The 14,155-nt window shown below is 43.9% G+C and overlaps 1 protein-coding gene across 2 annotated transcripts in view; it reads right to left on the reverse strand.

Moving 5' to 3' along the window:
* OXCT1 (3-oxoacid CoA-transferase 1) overlaps positions 1–14,155 on the reverse strand; it is a 458,536-nt gene that overhangs the window by 178,411 nt on the left and 265,970 nt on the right. For both annotated transcript variants that reach the window (XM_085631175.1, XM_085631176.1), the window contains exon 13: positions 8,446–8,521. In XM_085631175.1, coding sequence (XP_085487301.1) covers positions 8,446–8,521 — 76 coding nt within the window. The remainder of the gene's footprint in view (positions 1–8,445; positions 8,522–14,155) is intronic.

Consider the following 14,155-nt stretch of genomic DNA (forward strand, 5'->3'; position numbering starts at 1 on the left):
TGTATGAGAGACAATGAAATACAGGGTGTAAATACAGTGGGTGGACAACAGTGTATGAGAGACAATGAAATGCAGGGTGTAAATACAGTGGGTAGACAGTGGTGTATGGGAGATAATGAAATACTACAGGGTGTAAATACAGTGGATGGACAGCGGAGTATGAGAGACAATGAAATACAGGGTGTAAGTACAGCGGGTGAACAGTTGTGTATAAGAGACAATGAAATACTACAGTCTGTAAATACAGTGGGTGGACAGCGGTGTATGAGAGAAAATGAAATACTACAGGGTGTAAATACATTGGGTGGATAGAAATGTATGAGCGACAATGAAATACAGGGTGTAAATACTGTAGGTGGACAGTGGTGAATAAGAGACAATGAAATACTATAGGGCGTAAATACAGTAGGTGGACAGTGGTGTATGAGAGACAATGAAATGTGAAAGGATGTAAATACTGTAAGTGGACAGTAGTGAGTAAGAGACAATGAAATACAGGGTGTAAATTCAGTGGGTGGACAGCGGTGTATGAGAGACAATGAAATACCGGGTGTAAATACAGTGGGTGGACAGTGGTGTATGATAGACAATGAAATATTACAGGGTGTAAATAAAATGGGTGGACAGCGGTGTATGAGAGACAATGAAATACAGGGTGTAAATACAGTGGGTGGACAGTGGTGAATGAGAACCAATGAAATACAGGGTGTAAATACAGTGGTCGGACAGTGGTGAATGCGAGACAATTAAATACTAAAGGGTGTAAATACAGTGGGTGGACAGCAGTGTATGAATGACAATGAAATACAGGGTGTAAATACAGTGGGTGTGTCAGCGGTGTATGAGAGACAATGAATTACAGGGTGTAAATACAGTAGGTGAACAGTGGTGAATGAGAGACAATGAAATACTACAGGGTATGAATTCAGTAGCTGGACAGTGGTGAATGAGAGACAATGAAATACGAAAGGGTGTAAATACAGTAGGTGGACAGTGGTGTATGAGAGACAATGAAATAAGAAAGGGTGTAAATACAGTGGGTGGACCGTGGTGTATGAGAGACAATGAAATATGAAAGGGTGTAAATACAGTAGGTGGACAGTGGTGTATGAGAGACAATGAAATACGAAAGGGTGTAAATACAGTGGGTGGACAGCGATGTATGAGAGACAATGAAATACAGGGTGTAAATACAGTGGGTGGACAACAGTGTATGAGAGACAATGAAATGCAGGGTGTAAATACAGTGGGTAGACAGTGGTGTATGGGAGATAATGAAATACTACAGGGTGTAAATACAGTGGATGGACAGCGGAGTATGAGAGACAATGAAATACAGGGTGTAAGTACAGCGGGTGAACAGTTGTGTATAAGAGACAATGAAATACTACAATCTGTAAATACAGTGGGTGGACAGCGGTGTATGAGAGAAAATGAAATACTACAGGGTGTAAATACAGTGGGTGGATAGAAATGTATGAGCGACAATGAAATACAGGGTGTAAATACTGTAGGTGGACAGTGGTGAATAAGAGACAATGAAATACTATAGGGCGTAAATACAGTAGGTGGACAGTGGTGTATGAGAGACAATGAAATGTGAAAGGATGTAAATACTGTAAGTGGACAGTAGTGAGTAAGAGACAATGAAATACAGGGTGTAAATTCAGTGGGTGGACAGCGGTGTATGAGAGACAATGAAATACCGGGTGTAAATACAGTGGGTGGACAGTGGTGTATGATAGACAATGAAATATTACAGGGTGTAAATAAAATGGGTGGACAGCGGTGTATGAGAGACAATGAAATACAGGGTGTAAATACAGTGGGTGGACAGCAGTGTATGAATGACAATGAAATACAGGGTGTAAATACAGTGGGTGTGTCAGCGGTGTATGAGAGACAATGAATTACAGGGTGTAAATACTGTAGGTGGACAGTGGTGAATGAGAGACAATGAAATACGAAAGGGTGTAAATACAGCGGGTGGACAGTTGTGTATGAGAGACAATGAAATACTACAGGGTGTAAATACAGTAGGTGGACAGTGGTGAATGAGAGACAATGAAATACTATAGGGTGTAAATACAGTAGGTGGACAGTGGTGAATAAGACAATGAAATACTACAGGGTGTAAATACAGTACCTGGACAGCGGTGAATAAGAGACAATGAAATACTGGGTGTAAATACAGAAGGTGGACAGTGGTGAATAAGAAAATGAAATACTACAGGGCGTAAATACAGTAGGTGGACAGTGGTGAATGAGAGAGAATGAAATACGAAAGGGTGTAAATACAGCGGGTGGACAGTGGTGAATAAGACAATGAAATACTACAGGGTGTAAATAAGGTTGCACGACATAGACCATGAATGAAGACAGAGCAGGGAGTAAACACAGTGAGCTCTGAAGTCGTGACCCGCAGCTGTCCTGCAGAGAACTGTACGCCAGTGCCCCATAGCCAATTACAGACCCCGCATCACGCATAAAGGTCAAGCTATTTTTATTCTCTAAAATTTCTCCCCATACTTTCCTAAATAAGTAACCATTCCAGGATGGTTGATATGCATTTGACCTGTGGAAGGGTACACGGGACAGATGGGTGTCCTTGTGTACTGTGGGAAAGGCTGTGACGAGAGTGGGTGGACTGTTAAAGAGACAAACAAGGAAGCCGTTCATATCTTGTTCTCTCTTTTCCATAGTTGCCTTTGTGTAGAAAAAACAATCACTAGGTAAAGAGGGGAGCTTGTCACGGCCACTAGTGAGATTCTACAGAGCTACCCCATTTCAACACCAGCAATGTTCCAGGATTGTGTACTTAATAAATAAAATAACATGACATAATGTTGGCCCTGCTATAATGGTGGCACATATCGGCCCAATGTGCTCACCCATGGTATAATGGAGCCCACACCGTGTAAAATGCGGGCACTGGCATAATAGTGGTAATTCCTGTCTGATTGCATGGTGCACAGCCCTCATGCTTGCTTCGGCATAATGGCGGTAATTCTTGGCATAAGATTGGCGCATATGACATGCAACTATGACACATAGATATTCAAGGCAGAATCTATCATGTGTTTTAGTGGTTCATGACAATAATTGAACGTTTTCACAAAAAAGATAACTTCTTTATTTAGGGAATTTTAATTATTTTTCAAGGCAAAGCTGGTATTTAATAGCAAAACGTGTCTGCTTTCATAAACCGACCTGCTGATATTTTGGAGACAAATGACTGAATTTATTTAAAGCTGAAATTTGAGTGGTTAAAGGGCCCACTTGGGAAGGCCAACCCCGAACACTCCTCTTTCACTTTGGTGTGCTTGCTGTACTCACTTGCTCCTTCAACTTGGTTCTCAGCTTTTCGTTACACGACTTTTAGGATTCACCAGCCGCCAATGGTGCATGCGCAGCAGGCCCCCGACCTGAGAACTCCTGACTGAATCCGTGAGCGTGGGGGGCCCCCTCCATATTCTTTGCAGGGGGCCCCCTCAAGTTTCGTTACGCCACTGAACACAGCGTAAACATCTGTGGCATTCTAGAGGTTAAATGCATGCACACACGAGGGTCTCATCCATAACATTATAATCTGCATTATATTCTCTACAACACGAGGCGAGATGCATCTATCCCTGCGTGTACCCGCATCTCCACTGCTATCGGTTGTGTCAGCATGGACGCTATAAATATTCATGAGCCCCGGGGACCGCATCCGTCACCTGCAGTTTTTTTTCCTGTTTTACAAGTGTCCTCTTTAATCGCAGGAGCAGGCTTCAGCCAGGCACAAGCATCTCTAGACGCGAAAACAGTTTGAATATTGTTGTAAACAGTGGCAAAGCTAGTCAAGGCTCTGTGGTGGACAGCCCCTTACTTCTAGACATCAAGTAACTCTCTCCATCTCAAGGGTCCTTACACAAACCTGAATAAATGAATGACTGAATTAAGACAGGGCGGCAGCTACCCAAGACTGTCCGGCGGTAGGACCCATCAGTAACAAAAATGTAACCACCAGAGAGAATTCTATTTGAAAAAGCCATGTCTCTCTTAACCTGCGTCTGGAATGAGTTATCGTCTCGCAGGGGAACGGTGGTGGGATAGCAGGTACCATAAAAGAGAAAGATCTGCCACCCCGAGGGGCCTCTTTCAGATTTGCTATCACAGCTCTGCATTTGTCTGCGGAGCATAGACATCTCTCAGTAGTGAATTTTCGCAACAGGAAAATTTAGGTTCAGTACAGCCAGGAATCTGGTGGTGCCACCCTACAAGTTCTACTCATGGGGAAGCAGGCGTTTTATGGTTTGTAGGACTCAAAACTGTAATCAGCTTCCCTTAGAAATAAAATCTGCCCACTCTCTGGAGTTTCCGCAAGCTTTCAAAAACGTGGCTCTTCACTAAATCCTGTGTTCTTTCGGTCTCCCGGTTTCTTAGCGCCGAGACACCTCAGGGTATTCATTCACGCTTTACAAAACTCAAAATCAATCCATTTTTGAATTTTGCAGCCAAGATATATTGGTTCTAAACTGAAGTACTCTTTATGAGTAAAGCATGGGTTTTAAACCGTATTCTATTGTTCCACAGGACGTCAGTGAATATGTTCCAAATAAGTAGACACCTATGTGAGCTGTCTGGCTAAAATCATTCTTGCAGCCGCACTTTGAATGAACTGAAGCCGCTGCAGACGACATTGAGGCAGACTCAGAGGGCCTTACCACAGTCCAACCTGAAGGTAATGAGAGCTTGGACTACAGTCTTCCTAGGAGTAGTCTGTAGCAAAGGGAATAGATTTTATAACATGCATGGAAGTAAGAAACATATTGGCACAACTTTATTAATGTGTGGGAAACAACAGCTGAACGTTCATAAAATTACTAGGTTTTCCGGCAGATGTTACTGGAGTCCAAATTTCTCCAGCTGTTCTGACCACCATAATGTGGACGAAGATTGCAACTACTTACCAAACAACAAAACCTCCGTTTTTTTCTTGTCAAGTTTAAGTGGTTTTCCTGCACCCAGTCTGCTATCCCAAAAGTGCAGGCACTAACATTTTTCCTAGATGCCTCTTCATTCTGGGATATGGACAGCATGGTCAACGGGCCGACCGTATAGGACATCAAGCACAGCCTATAGCCTCTATATATTGCCAATGGAGCCACAGATCTATTACATAGAGTAGGGCTGAGGGATGATCCCTGTGGCACACCACAAGAGATGGATAAGGGGTGGGGGGATGATTCAAAGGGAGGGCATGCTACACATTGGACTCTATTTTCCAGAAAAGATTAACATGATTTTAAAGCCGTTTCCATCATTGCACATTCCTGCATTCTGCCAAGCAATTTAGCATGGGAAACAGTATCAAAAGCTGAAGAGAGCTCCAGCAAGACCTGGTGTAGGATCTCTCCGAGCTCATTAGCAAATGCCAGTAAGGCTGATTGAGTACTAAGAGGTCTGAATCCAGACCGTGCGAAGAAGAGTCCAGCAGGAAGAGGTCTTTCTGCTCAGAACGCATCATTAGCCCCTGCATCTCTTACAGTAGCCCAGTATATTTCAGTAAAAAACAAAGGGTTGTGTATCAGAATATTGTATACAGAAATAGTGTCTGACAAAGCTCGTGTCCTAAACGTCGTCCCATTAGGTGTAGATTTTCTATGATTAACTCTCAAGGGGGGGGTGTTTTTAGAGAGACTCTCAAGGACACGATATTTATGTCAGCCCATATTCAGAGCATGGTATTCTGTATCACACCGCGATGGGTAAGTCAACCTAACATCTCATTCTTTCCCACCTCAATAAAATGAGTGCCCCAAACGTGGTCATTGTAACAGGTTAATATATCCAAACGTTGAGACTTGGTCAATTTATGATGTTACAATGTTAACTTTCCAGTATGCACAGTGGTTAAAAATGTCTGTGGGTAATTAAATACATCAGGTTTGTTTTATATTTTGAAAGACAAGACAATCAACCAAGCTTTACCAGGCTTAAAAACGTTATTTATTTATTTTGAAGTTTAATTCCGCATTCCTGGAAACATATGCCGCAATGTTCTTCATTATATTTAATTGTCTCCTCTACTCCTGGATGAACCCCTATTGGACTCCAAAACTGGGTGAAGAAATAAGGAAGCGTTTAACCTTTTTATTAGGGAAGACACTCTGAAGACATCTAGCCTTTGTGCTAATTTGCATTTATTTAAATAGACCGAAGGTTCAGTGCTACAGAGGTGAAAAGAGAACATGAACCTGGAATTAACTACTTCCACTGTCTGGCTAAAAGTACGCATAAATTACAAATTTTAAAACCAACTGAATAATGTATATTTTGCCGGTTATTGAAGAGCATGGTATGCTATGCATATATTAAATGCAGCTCACTGCTACTTTGCCTTTAGACTGCCGTGTAGAGACAATTTGAATTATTTTGTGGGAATAAACAAACCCCTGACCCAAATTAATGGTGAATAGCTGTGAAAGGGGATACTGACCAACTATGGAAAGATGGGTAAATACACTGGAGACGCTCAAGGTATCTGGGCTTCACAGGGACTCAGAGGAACAGGGGAGGACACGAAGAGCAAAAATGAAAGTGTGATAGTAAAGACTATTCGACCAACTGGAAGAATTCTTAGGGTTTATTGGGGTCATTATGTGAGGATTCATTTCTAAAAATAATAGTGTGTAGTATCCTCGAGGGTAAAAAGGGTCATATAATTTCTATCTTCTGCCAGCTGCCTATGAATTATTCATTGCATAAAATATACAAACGCCAGTGTAACACTGCGAATCTCTTGCTGCATGAGGAGTGTCAATTGTGTGCCTCTGTCCCTGTATTCCCTGTGACTGGTTGGTGACGGATTCATACACGAAAACACATAAAACTGACAGGATGACAGCAAATCACAAATAATGCCTGGCTAATCTCTATTTTTACTTTCTGAAACAGCGTCCTTTTTAATCATAAAAAAACTAATAACTGGCAATTTGACTTGAACAAATCCAGAGAGAAAACATTAACAGTGCTTGTTGTGCAGTCATCTGCATGTGTTACAAATACTGGGATTCTTTTTTTCCATCTCAAGAAACATGCATTTTTAAAGCAAGCACAGGAGCGTACATAGCTCTGTTAAGACACATTTCATAGCCAGCATGGCTGCACCTTGCCGGTGTTCTGCAGTGTATGAGGATGTCACTCTGGTGGAGGGTGGTTTGGAATAACAGAACGGCTTCCTGCATCGCCAACCCTGAATAAGCTTGATGCAGCGAAGATGGGGATCCACAGGGGTACCATGTCCTGGATGACAACTGTAGTGATGCATGAGGCACATCATGAACAAAAGTATGACCGGACCACCCTGTGTACCATAAGCCCTCAACGTCAGGCAAGGAAGGACCTTGCTTACGTCGAATGTTTGATGAGGACGCCCAACTGGTAGCACAAGCCCTCAGTACGCCCAAGTGGAAGGAAAGAAGAGAATGGTATGCTTCTCCACCAGTCTGGACAAGCAGCTTTGAAGCCTCCAGGAGAGACGCATAAAGAAAAACGTGACGATCCATCCCACAAGTCCTTTGACTCCTTTAATCCTATGTAATTCCTTGAAAATCATCTGCTCCCATGACACAAGCTCAGGCTGCATTTGAAACAACATGGCCATTCCAGAATGGTCCGAAGCCCAAGAAACCCTGAGAAAAACCATTGAAATCCTTGCTGTCCATTCTCCAAGGGGTGTTAAATGTACCCCTTGATGGCATGGCAGTTTTACTTGGACCTTTACCCGGACACATTTCTAGTTCTACACCTAGTCTTCCTCTGCGACTCACCACTTTAGGGCACCGGGGCTCCAGTTCCAATGGGCAATCATAGGACCAAGATTCAGGTCAGGAGAAGCTTGAGAGGATGACAGGGATGTTCAAGCATCCCAATCTTAAAGAGATGCATCAAAATGTCACACTTCGCTTTCTACTCGCCCATGAGATTGTATTTTGCCTTTGTACTTCGTGCCATTAAATGCCGCAGAGCAGCCAGTAGAGTTAGAACATTCTTCACAAGCATAGAGAGTTTCGACATCAGTACTCCATACGGTTAGCGCTATAGACAGTTGTGTTACATTTAATGTGTATGCTCCTTCTACACCTTTGAGTGTAACTCTTTGTTGCACTATACAACTTCCTGCAGATGCTAAAACTAGCCAAATTAAGTACTTACTAGAAGTCCTGCTCTCATTTGGACAATAACTGGGTGCACAGGACATTACCACAGTGCAGTCTAGAAATCACTGTTGTGCCAATGAAGAACACATGGATGATAAGGGGACAATAATTTCAACGTCCAATTGCTCATTCCACAGGTGAGCATCATAAACCAGGTTATAGCACAAATTGATGAAGTCTCAGGCTAACTCTAAAAAGGAATGGGGTTCGCTACCAGGGTATAGAAGGGCCTACTCACGGGAATCATCCAGTTTGCCAAATCACCGTACTGCGACACCTGCATCCCACCGAGCATCGTCATGTTAACATGTCCACTGCAACAGAAAACAAGAATGCTTTGAGACAGAATTCAATCACTTGCAGATCACTGCAAACAGATCAAAGTGAAATGTGATTATTGAACCTTAAGGCAAACACACAAGTGTATGTGATGTAGAAGACTGGAACATGTAATCAAAGGTGGTAGTAGACAAGAGCTGTGCACCCTCTTTAATGATCTCACATATGGAGGTCCATTATTATGGAACAGTAATTCTATGCAGAAAGGTTTGATGAAGTGTTAGTACCGTCTAAAAGTCTCAATTCAAAACTTGTGGAACAGATCATAAAATACAGAAGCATGCATAGGCACAGACATGTTCAGGGTTGTGGTATAATGGGATGAGAGAGTTTTTAACAACCCCTATTCACAGTTAGACGATGATAGTTCACATGTAAAAACCTAGACTACAATTGTTCACATATCAAAGCCAAAGTAGCACACAATCATTGTTTTCCAAAACAGCGGTAGTCAGATTGGGGAATATTCAAAAAGATCCAGGGAAACGTAACTGTCTGCCTGAATAAGCGATGTCTAAGACAATGCATAATTAACAAATCCATCACTTCACTCGATTTATGCACAACATTTACACCAGAAATTAGAAAGGCATGCACGTGTCCATCATTCCAAAAAGTATTCCAGCCAAAGGTTCTTCCCCCAGCTGCTGAACTGGAAATTTGCCAAAGGAGCCAATATGGATTATTCGCTGTTGTAAATGTAAAGAAAATTCGTTTTTCGGTTTGCCAATTAAAACGAAGCAATTAGGTTACGAATTCTTCCTGCTCCTACACTTCTGAAAATACACAAGCGGTTTGTGCACTACTTATTTATTTATTTAGTTAGTTAAAGGTTTTATACAGCGCTGGCTAGACCCAGGGGTATCAGAGCGTTTTACAGGAGTGCGAGGAGGTACAGTAAGCGATACATTTGGTCACAAACATTGCAATACGAACCAATATAACAGAGAGAAGCAGACAAATACCAGTGCAATTTACTAGAGTACAATGATAAACGCACGTGGGAAGAGGGGTAATTAGGTTAGGGTGGGTGTGTGGAGGTGAAAAAGAGAAGATAAAGGAGGGGGATAAGGAGAGTGGGGGTCAGAGCAATAGGGGAGTGGGAGTTCAGTGGGAGGCCATGCTTGAGGCTAGATGTCATAGTTAAAGGTAGGGGCAGGGAAGGGGGAGGGGAAGATGTAGAGTGAGGGAGGGAAGATAAGAGGGAGAAAGGGGAGGAGAGAGATTTGGAGGGCCAAAAAAGGGGGGAGCCTGATGGGGCGAAGAGTGGGAGATGGTGTCTGAGGAAGGTATTATTGCCACCAATATTTGTTGATGTAGGACGGGTTACAGCGTATGTCTTTAGGCAGGTAGTTCCAGATGGAAGAAGCGTTTCCAGAGAAGGATCGAGCCTGTGTGCTTTTCTTTTGTAACAGAGGGGGGATAAGAATGAGGGCGTCGGTGCTCCTTGTCAGTCGGGTGCAGCCCGCTTTGTGGAGTTGTTCTGAGAGGTAACGTGGGGAGTTTTGGTGAAGGGCTTTGTGCGTGATACATGCAATCTTATATGTGGATCTGCCTTCGATGGGAAGCCAAGTGAGGGTTTTAAGTGTGGGAGAGATGTGGTCGAAACGTTTGTAGTCAAAGATAAGTCTCGCAGCTAGGTTGAGCACAGATTTGAGAGGTGAAAGATGGACTTTAGGTGTTCCAGCGAGGATAGGGTTACCATAGTCTATTCTAGACAAGACCAGCAATTGGACAACAGTTTTGAAGTCTTCGGCCGGGATGAAGGGTTTAATTTTCTTGAGATGGCGAAGAGTGAAGAGTGCTCCTTTGACTGTGGTTTTTATGTGGGAGGTAAGAGCAAGGTTATTATCAATGGTAATGCCTAGGGATTTAACTGAATTGGAAGTGGTGAGAGAGCAGTTGAGGGCACTAATGTCAGATATCCAGTCTTGTATGGGGAGAGGGTTGTTTTTAGAGGAGAAGAGAATGATTTTTTTTTTTTTAGGGTTAAGTTTGAGATGATTGTGTTGGAACCATGATTGGATCTTGGTTAGGGTGTCATTGAGGTGTAGGACATCAGAGTGGGATTTAATCTTATAGTAAAGTTGAGTGTCGTCGGCATATAGGTGGTAATTGATTACTGCTGGTTTAAGAATGAGGGTGAGTGGTTCCATGAAGAGGTTGAAGAGTGCAGGAGAGAGAATGGATCCCTGGGGGAGACCAAGGGAGTTTGGAGCGGGGTTGGAAAGACAGTTCTTGATTTTGATTTGTTGGGTTCTGTGTTGAAGAAAGGAGGTGACCCAGTTGAGGACATGGCCATTGAGGCCAAAGCGGACTTTAAGAGTGTTAAGTAAGGCCGTATGGTTAACAGTATCGAAAGCAGTGGATAGGTCGAGGAGAATGAGTAGGCCAGACTCACCATTGTCAAGTGAGTGATGAATGTCGTCCACTATATTGAGCATGGCAGATTCTGTGCGCAATCCTTTTCTGAAGCCGGATTGTAATGAGTCAAAGAGGTCGAACATGTTGATTTGATTATTCAGTTGGAGGAGGGCGCATTTTTCAAGGGTTTTGGAGAGAAGAGGGAGGTTAGAGATAGGTCAGAGGTTATTTGGGTCGTTGGGATCTGCGTTGGGATTTTTGGGGATGGGTGTGATTTGACCAAGTTGGAGGGAGGTGGGAACACACCCTGTGGTCAGGGATGAGTTTATAATGGTGGTCCAGAGTGGGGCAATTATATGTTTTAGGTCTTGGACAAGGTTAGAGGGCATAGGGTCTATAGTGTGAGAGGATGGTTTAAGCTTACAGATGATGTTATAGACGTCATGTTCCGTGACAGGGTGAAAATTATGCCAGGAGGCATTTTATTTTGTTGCTGGGGGAGGAAAGGGTTGGATTCAGGTGGGAAGGTAACGGACGAGAGACAAGAAGGGACCTGGGGATGATTAGATGAGGATGGAGAGTCAGGAGAAATGTCATAAGAAAGTAGTGGGTTGGGGAAGGGGGAATTTAAGAGGAAGGATTGATCAATTTTGGTGATTTTATCTGAGAAAAAATGTGCAATTTCTTCGCATTTCTCGATTGTGGCCATCAGCTTCAGGGGGGGCAGTCGATGTTTGGTTTGATTTTTGACGATGTTGAATATTCTCTAGGTCTATTTTTGGCCCTATCGAGCTGTGTGCGGAAGAAGGAGGCCTTTTCATTGAGGATGTGTTTTTTGTAGTTGGACCTAGCAGATCGGAGGAGGGCTAGATGGGAGGGGGACGGGTGTTGCCTCCAGGTTCTTTCGGCCTCTCTAAGGGAGCATCTATCGTTGATAACATCAGAGTTGAACCAGGATTTGGAAGGTATGTTTCTTTGGGCTTTTAGTTTGGAAGGGGCCACTTGGTCTAGGACCTCAGTAACTGATTTATTATAGTGCTCGGTGAGGGTGTTGGCATTTTGGGAGAGGGGGGCTAGCAGGAATTGGGCTTTGAATTTCGTTTCTAGTTCACCGGGGGAGATAAGATGGAGGTTTCTGGTCACTTTCTTGTGTTTGATGTTTTTGGCTTGGGGGGCGTAGTGGTGATTGTGAAGAGGATGAGGTGATGGTCGGACCAGTCAATGGGGATGATGTTGGAAAGGCAGGCTAAATCATTATTAGTGTTAATGGCGTCAAGAGTGGACATTTTGGTGTGAGTTGGGGAGTGAAAAATGTGTTCAAGGTCACTAATCTCCAGAAGATTTTTGAGGAGATTAACAGCAGGTTCTTTGATATCATTCCAGTGGAGGTTGAAGTCTCCAAGGAAGAGATTTTGAGAGTTGGAAAGTGAGGATTGGGTGAGGAGGTCGGAAAGTTCCTCAGCGAAGGGAAGGGATTCGCCAGGAGGATGGTAGATATTGTGTAGGCGAATCGGTGGGGCGCCCTGAATTTTAAGTTCAGCTCCGAATTGTATTCAAAGGTGACAGGGTCAGAGTTTTGACAAGCGAGAGTTGAAGTTCGTTTTTGAAGATGATAGCTAAACCACCACCAATTTTATCTAGTCTATCTTTTCTAAGTATAGAGTAACCAGGGGGGAGAGTAGGTCAAGGATAGATGTAGAGTGGGCCTTGAGCCAAGTTTCTGTAAGGAAGGCAATGTCTTCGCTGAGAATGGTTTCTGCTATTTCAGTCGCATGCCTGACAGCTGAGCGGCAATTGACCAATATGCATGAGAGGGGTTTTGGGTTGTTTATGGGGGGAGGGCATGTTTGGATAGTGGCAAGTTGTGTTGTGGTGTGGTTCTCGGGGAGACGGGGGAGGAAGGGATTCAGCTCGTCCACAGGATCACGGGAATGGTATAGTCGGGGGGTGGGAGGGTCAATTGGATATTTAGGGAGGTAGGAGTTACAAAGGTCGGTGAGGTCTGAGGGAGAGATGGCTGGAGGCACGGGGGGTCGGTGGGAACAGTTGCAGCGAGGAAGGTTCTCCACTGTTGAGGGTTGGAGTTGCTTTGTGCGTCAGGGCTTGGAGAGATCACGTGGTTAAGGAGGATTTCAGAGGGAGTTAAAATCTTTCCTGAGTTGAGACAGTTCAGACGACAAGGAAAGATCTTTCCTGAGCTGGGAGAGTTCAGACGACACGGTCAGAAGATAGCTTTTGAAGTTAGCTAGGGTCTGTGTTAAATTAGGATCAGAGTTATCCGGGGAAAGCGGTCTGTGGAGTGTGTGGTTTGGGAGGTCAGGTGGGTGCTGGAGAGGCGGTCTCAGGTTGGTGGACGGAGGGAGGTCCGTGTAGTCGGAAAGGGAGTGCATGGGGCCATGATCTGTGTTCTGAGATGGAAAGGGGTCTGGAGGTGGGAGAGGGGAAAGAACATCCTGGCTAATAACATCTTGGCTAAGGGGGGGGAGAGTAGTTTGGAGAAGGTGAAATAGGTACAGGCAGTCGAGTAATAGGAATATCGGGAGGAGGGTGTTGGAAGGGGGAAGTGAGGGAGGGGGTGTGTCTAGTGGAGGGTGGGGAGAAGTCCTAAGAGAGAGAACGTGTTTGGGAAACTGGGCATGCTGTAGAGGTGTCCGGATGAGGGAGGGTTGCTAGCGAGGGGGGTAATTAGAGAATTGGGTTTGAGAGTCATCGCACATAATATAAGTGCCTGTAGGGTGAGGGGTTGGGTACAAGGAGGGGGAGGGGGAGAGGATGTCCATCTGTTGGGAGGGTGAAGTGTTAGTTGGTGGTTTGGATATTAGGTAGGATAAGGTGCTGAAGTGTTGTTCAAAGATGGTGAGATGTGTTTCAGAAGCTTGGATTAGGATGTTACCAGATTTGAAAATGGAAATGTCTATTTCGCAGAGGAAAGCAGGGGAAGGGGAGGTGGACAGTTTAAAACCATAGAGGATTTTGCATGATTTAGTAATGGGGAGGTGGCGGAGAAAAATGCTTTTCCATTTGAAGTGACGTTTGGAGTAAAAATGTTAGTTTGTTTGTTTTGCTGATCAGTGCCAAAGTGCAATTGCTCCCTGGTTAAATTTTTTTTATGATTGGTTATCCATGATTGGCATATTGGTTTTACCAGTAGGTCCCTAGTAAAGTGCACTGAGTGTGTCAGGGCTGGTAATTCAGATGCTACTAGTGGGCCTGCAGTACGGATTGTGCCACCCACGTGAGTAGCC

The sequence above is a fragment of the Triturus cristatus genome, chromosome 2_1 (genome assembly GCF_964204655.1).
Source record: "Triturus cristatus chromosome 2_1, aTriCri1.1, whole genome shotgun sequence".
Classification (NCBI taxonomy): Eukaryota; Metazoa; Chordata; class Amphibia; order Caudata; family Salamandridae; genus Triturus; species Triturus cristatus.